The sequence below is a fragment of the Bufo gargarizans genome, chromosome 1 (assembly GCF_014858855.1).
Source record: "Bufo gargarizans isolate SCDJY-AF-19 chromosome 1, ASM1485885v1, whole genome shotgun sequence".
NCBI lineage: Eukaryota > Metazoa > Chordata > Amphibia > Anura > Bufonidae > Bufo > Bufo gargarizans.
In genome coordinates this window covers 256,694,455-256,701,512 of record NC_058080.1, presented here as the reverse complement: position 1 = coordinate 256,701,512, position 7,058 = coordinate 256,694,455, and the positions used below count along the sequence as shown (strand labels likewise).

Below are 7,058 nucleotides of genomic sequence, written 5' to 3'. Positions count from 1 at the left end.
ATGAGGAGTGGGCCAAAATACCTGCTGAGAGGTGCAGATGTCTCATTGACAGTTACAGGAAGCGTTTGATTGCAGTGATTGCCTCAAAAGGTTGCGCAACAAAATATTAAGTTAGGGGTACCATCATTTTTGTCCATGCCTGTTTCATGAGTTTATTTTTTTACATAATTCTGTTGAAGCATGGTTGAAAAACAATGTCTGACTTTCATTGGTTAACATTTATAGAATTTTAATTTATTATTACTTTTGTCAGATTAAAGTTATTTCTGTGACCATTGTGACTTTTTCTTTCATTGACCAAAGGGTACCAACAATTTTGTCCACGTCTGTACATATATCACCACATTAAAACCAAAGTTCTAGTAATGTAAATAGTGTGGTTAACTTAGGATTAAAAAAACCAATTAAAATAATCTGTATGGAGAATTTATTAATGATTTTACACCAGTTTTATGGTTGCACATTTTTGTACAAGACCTATTTTGCACAAAGATTGACACCTATTCCCCACTTTATGCCACGCTCAACTCTTTTCTAAAAAGTTGGCAGGGCTTGGACAGGAGGGTGTGGTTTTAATATAACCTACGCTGGAAAACTGGTGTAAGTTAAACCTGAAATCTACCCCATCTCTTACATGGAGTAGATTTTAGCTTCTGGTGCATCCTGTACCAGAGGAGAGTATACTAAGACAGGTGTATAAAATGTCAGTTTTAGTATATTTCTCCATTATTTCTTTTACCTTTAGCTAAAGACGAAACTGCCCTAAAAGTACAGCTACTCTGAAATTAGGCATGTGCATCATTAAATAAATAAATTCATAATATTAACATATTAATCAGAATAATCTTTAGGGTGCATTTACATGACCATATGTATTTTGCAGTCTGCAAAACGTGGATCTGCAAAAAATATGGATGACGTCGTGTTGTATATATATATTTTGCATTAGATTAGGAACAATCTGCTCTAAAACTTCTCATGCTAAGAATCATATTACTCCTATATGAACACAAGAACAATACATTTTTTTTTGTACTGTTGTGTATTTGGCTTAGGTTAGCACCAAAGAATACTTTAAAGAAGCACTCCTACAAAATGTTTTATTCTCTGTCCCATTAGAAAGGTGCATGATCTAAATTGTAGTGCAAGTAATCCTCTTACTGGTGGCTGTATTTGTGAGTTATCCTCTCCCTTCTGGTCCTCTGCTGTGTCGTGTGACCAACTCTTCAACTGATACAGTCTACTGTGTAGACAGGAAGTCAGTTTCTCTACTCATTCCTTTAAGACTGTGAATGAACAGAGTGGCCTTCCTGTCCAGACCGTAAGATACTGTGTCAGTTGGAGAGTCCGAATTTTGATCACATGATACAGCAGAGGACCAGAACAGAGTGGTTCAGCCACCAGTAAAAGTATTTCCTTTCATTACAGCTTACATCATGTGCCATCCAACGAGCCAGATATTTTTTGCAGAAGTGCTTCTTTAAGGAATAAACCTTCCTTCTGATTAATTTAAGAAAAAAAACATAGTATATACAAATAATTTATGCAATGCAGGATATAGTGGGTTATATAGTAGACTTTCATTTGTGATCATTAAATGTTATGAATTGTAAATTAGTATGTGACAGAATATATATAAAACAAACCAATAAAATGTATGTAAAGGTGTACTTTTTCTCTCATTTTTAAAATGTGTTTAATTTATGTATGCTCATTAAATGATATTAATCTTTCAAGGCATTAAGCATTCATAGAGACCCATATGATAGCACCAATTTTTCTAAATGTCCAAATTTTTTCAGTGTTTTCTTTAAAACAATGATCTGTGTATCTACATCACTTCAGTACACTGGAGGTCACTATTAAGCTATTATAACGTAGGTTAAAAAAAAATTGCAATTCCAGTATCATTTAGCACATTAAGAAGTCAGCACCGCAAGGTCTTTGTAAGATTCCTGATGTTGTTATACTACAGCAAATTTATCTCTGGCTCCTACTGACATTTTTTAATATAAAAGTGGTCAAAGATGTACAATGCTGTATGGTCAAAGATAAAAAATACTATTTTTCTTCATCCAGTAAACCTGTTGATATCTGTTGAACACCTTTGCATAGGGTGATTGTATTCTTTGACATACTCTGTGACCTGTTAGTCAGAGAAGATATATATGATGGTGCCGATAACTTTTCTTGGTTTTGCTGGTATTCTCTCCCATAGATCACATTTATGTTTAGCTAAATACTGTCCCCTCTCAGTCACACACAGCATTCCACACAACCAATGAATGAATGAACAAGCCTATCAGAAAATGGTGCACCAATCTGAAATATGTGAGGTAACCCAACAGACTACATGTATCTGTTGTAAGGACCTGTAACCCGTGTTAAGGCGTATGGAGATGTGGTGACTTGTGTGTCTGTGGTCATTGACATTGTCCTCTGTGTGAGCGTTTTGATGAAACGTAGATAAGTTGGTTCAGCAGGCTCATGGGTTGGTTCAACAGGTTCCCGTTTAGCCTTTTTATTGTAAGATTTTGGAGCAACATAATCTGGACCATACCTTTCACAGTCCTCTTCTTTTTCCCTGGCTTTGCCTGCCATCTTTGCTTCCCACAATGCTAAGCCATGCTTTGGCTCATTCATGCTTTTATGTTGATAAAACACTAATGATATCCTAGTAGGGTGATTCCTATTTGGATTTTTTAAAGGGGTTGTTGCGTGGAGCTCACGCTTTGCACATTCAATGAGAATTGAACCATGAGTTGGGGCCACTGCCACACCTCCTATATCAGGATCTAGAAAGCTTTGTTCACTGTCTGACCACACTTCTTGTGGGTCTTCTTGGAAAGTTGCTGAGGCCTGTGGTAGTTTTTCCTGAACATTAGCACCATTAACTCGACTGAGACCTCCCATTGCAGTTCTGTCATCATTAAGACTTGGAAGCATTTCAGGTATCCCATTCATTACATGTGAATGCATGTCACTATTTTTACCATGAAGGTGCAGAGGGCCTGCTCTGCCTCCCATGGATGCATTGGTTTCATGAGCCCGGAAGGAGTGTGGAAGAGGGTAATCACCATTCTTACTTAGAGAATTGTAATCAGCATTACTAAGGTTGGGGTTTTGCTTTGAGACACCTTCAATCAAGTGATTATCTCCTTGATGCACAGGGTAAGGGTTAAATGATCCCATGGGGTCAGAGTTTGGTTTCAGATTGCAGCTATTAAAATCTTCAACTTGTGTGCTTTGGTTTCCATAATTCATATATTTGTTTGCAAACCTCTGCTGGTACAAGGACTGAACTGGAGGCATGCTTAAATTAGCCGCTGGATCTTGGTTTTTAAACCTGTAAAACATATGCTGTTGAGGTGGAGGATAATGACTTAGATATGGAGGACAATTTTCCATTGGAATATTTCCATTACATGGATACGGAGGACATGGACTACTTTGATTTAAAGATCCTTGGTAAGGGTTCATTGGTGTGGAGGCACAGGAAACTGCTGAGTTTGGAGGAGCATGAAAAAGATCCATGTGATTAGAGCTTGGGAAATTGGTGGAGGCATTCTGATAAGGGTTGGCCAGGTTAGTGATTCTTGCATAAGGGTTGTTTTGATCTGCTGTAGGAAATGAATTAATGGGGTCTGCGTGGCCAATATTAGGAATGGAGCCCGGTTGCATGGTTTGTCCTGAAATTCGCAAAAGATCTGCAATTAAGAAAAAATAATAATAATGCATTTGCTAAAATAAACAGATTTTTAATTAACATTATCATATTCAGTATGACCACTTTTAAGAACTGCGTATTAGCATGCAATGATATTTTCACCAAAGAACCGATCACCAGTGTGGTTCAAAGCTATATTTAATAGTCTCAGTAACAGTTGTTTAATATCTTTATCAGCGAAATTGCAGAAGGCGTCGATGGTAAGGTGTGTCTTTTTTCTGATGACACAAAGATTTGTAACAGGGTTGATGTTCCTGGAGGGATACACTAAATGGAAAAGGATTTAGGAAAACTATCGGAATGGTCAAAGATCTGGCAACTAAAATTTAATGTTGATGCAAGATAATGCACCTGGGGCGTAAAATCCCAAGAGCAGAATATAAAATCAGTGATACAGTCCTAACCTCAGTATATAAGGGTCATTATTTCAGAAGACTTAAAGGTAGGCAAACAATGTCATAGAGCAGCAGGAAATGCTAGCATAATGCTTGGGTGTATAGGGAGAGGCATTACCAGTAGAAAGAGGGAGGTGCTCATGCCGCTCTACAGAGCACTAGTGAGACCTCATTTGGAGTATTGTGCGCAGTACTGGAGACCATATCTCCAGAAGGATATCGATACTTTGTAGAGAGTTCAGAGAAGAGCTACTAAAGTAGTACATGGATTGCAGGATAAAACTTACCAGGAAAGATTAAAGGACCTTAACATGTATAGCTTGGAAGAAAGACGAGACAGAGGGGATATGATAGAAACTTTTAAATACATAAAGGGAATCAACAAAGTAAAAGGGGAGAGAATATTTAAAAGAAGAAAAACTGCTACAAGAGGACATAGTTTTAAATTAGAGGGGCAAAGGTTTAAAAGTAATATCAGGAAGTATTACTTTACTGAGAGAGTAGTGGATGCATGGAATAGTCTTCCTGCAGAAGTGGTAGCTGCAAATACAGTGAAGGAATTTAAGCATGCATGGGATAGGCATAAGGCCATCCCTTATGTAAGATAGGGCCAGGGGCTATCCATAGTATTCAGTATATTGGGCAGACTAGATGGGCCAAATGGTTCTTATCTGCCGATACATTCTATGTTTCTATGTTTTTATGTTTGTTACAGACACTCAGAAAATGGCCCACATTTACTAATGTGAATATGCCTAGATTTTGGCTTACATTGTGCCAGAATGTGGCACAATTTGGTGCATCAAAATTCCTAGCCTAAGAAGGGAAAAACGGTGTTTCTTTTTGGGAAAGTGAGTGTGACCTATTATGTGACATGACATTCTGTACCAAAATGGCAATAAAATTTTGGCATAAAAGTCTGCCTCAAACTAAGCCAACTCATGGTTGGTGTATAGTTAGACAAAAGTGTCGAGCGAAGTACCAAATTTATCATCCAGCATACATTTCTTGCATGTCTAGACTGCCTAAGATTATGCCATCTATAGGATTAGTAAATCTGCCCCAATGTGCTCAGTTTTAGGGCTCATGCACACGACCATTGGCTGTTTTGCAGTCCGCAAATTGCAGATCTGCAAAACAGGGATACTGGCCATGTGCATTCCGCATTTTGCGGAACAGAATGGCCGACCCCTAATAGAACAGGCCTATCCTTGTCCTATAATGTGGACAAGAATAGGACTGTTCTATAATTTTGCGGACAGCACGGAATGGACGTGTGGATGTGGACAGCACACAGTGGAAGCATGTGGACAGCACACATCTTTTGCGGCCTCATTAAAGTGAATGGGTCCGCATCCAACCCGGAAAAAATGTTGATCGGATGCGGACCCAAACCATGGTTGTGTACATGAGCCCTTAAATTGATAATTCTGAAAGAACTTACCAGGACTGCACCAAAAGCTAAAACAAAATGGACACTCAGAATCAGTTATGGAAAAAGGTTTTCAAGTATTTTTGTTGTATTCTTATGATGAGTAACAAGAAGAATGGAATAAACACGCCTAATATAGCTTCATTAAAAGCAGATCTGTTCTCTTATATTGCCATGCCTGAGGGCAGAACAGAGAAGAAGCACAGTGTAATTTGGATTAGCATACTTTGGTTTAATAGCCTTCCCTGCTTGAGCATGTAGACTGTATAAGGAAGGATGTCAACCATCACATAGCTATCTCTGTAGCATGGACCCATATATATGTACTTTCTGGTGATTTTATTAGAGAAGGGACTTACTCCGATGAGATTGGGACTGCTGCTTATTTCACATTCCTGAGATCACAAAGAAATTTTATTTTTGTTACATAGCTATCTCTGCCTGTGCACACTCTGCTGAAGCCTGGCATAGCATATGGATTCTAAAGCACAATAGGCACCTAAACTTTAGGTGTCTATTTCACTGGAAAAAAAATTAAAAATGAAATATATAATATATAATTTTATGGCATTTACAATAAGTTTTAATAATGTATAAGGAAAGATTTAGGTACATTTCAACTGGTCCTTTTTAATGGCTTTTGGGTTAAAGGCTATGGATACCTACGGGGAAATTATTTTATGATTACATTTTATTCATTTTGGGCTAAAAATATATTTATTAAATTGGTCTTTATTAAAAATTGTCAGCAGATTTTGTGATGCATTCGGTTAAAAATCAGTCTATTTCCAGACTGTTCCTCCTGAGTTCTGTTAGTTCCGAAGGCTTCAGATAAGTCGTCTGTACAGTGAGCCGTGAGGGACAGTGTTCACATAGACTGATTGTTTAACCACATGTATCACAAAAAATTCAGATTTTTTTTTTACCAACTGAGAAAATGGATTTTTCGCTTAAACTGAGTAAAATGCAATCTTAAAAAAATTGTCCTGAAGGTGTTAATAGCCTTTTATTGTCAGTTTAAATTAAAGTTTGCTACATCTGGATTTTCTGGAATAGGTGGTTTCCTTACCTGCAAGCTGTTTTTCATGGTTAGCTATTTCAGAATGTGCATTCTTGTAACGAGAAGATTTCTCTTTTTCTCCTTTGCCTGGGCCATTTTCTGAGTTTGAGAGTTTTTCAGCTGCTGCCTTCTTGGCTTCCATCTTCTTTTGCCGACAGGTTTTCACGGGCGCTGCCAGCATTCTCACTTGCCTGCGAAAAGAATTTAGGACCTGGATAGCACCTGTTCTTTTCTTCTCTTCCTGCGCCTCTGTGCTGCCAAATTCATCCACATTAGAGACTTTATAAAGAGGTAAAACGTGCAGCTGCTCATCCTGGGGAATTTTCCCAGTTTCACGATTGTCTTCTCTGGTCAAAGTGCAAACCTGAAGGGCAGTGGGAAAATAAGATTATTGCATGGAAATAATTTGCAGAGTGATTTTTATAAATACATAGAAGGATTCGA

At 37.8% G+C, this 7,058-nt stretch overlaps 1 protein-coding gene across 1 annotated transcript in view; it reads right to left on the bottom strand.

Moving 5' to 3' along the window:
• Nucleotides 1–335: 335 nt before the first annotated feature.
• The window catches only part of TET2 (tet methylcytosine dioxygenase 2), a 91,755-nt gene continuing 85,032 nt past the window's right edge, over nucleotides 336–7,058 (bottom strand). The window contains 2 exon segments of the mRNA XM_044302514.1: nucleotides 336–3,707; nucleotides 6,624–6,978. Coding sequence (XP_044158449.1) covers nucleotides 2,350–3,707; nucleotides 6,624–6,978 — 1,713 coding nt within the window. The 3' untranslated portion in view covers nucleotides 336–2,349.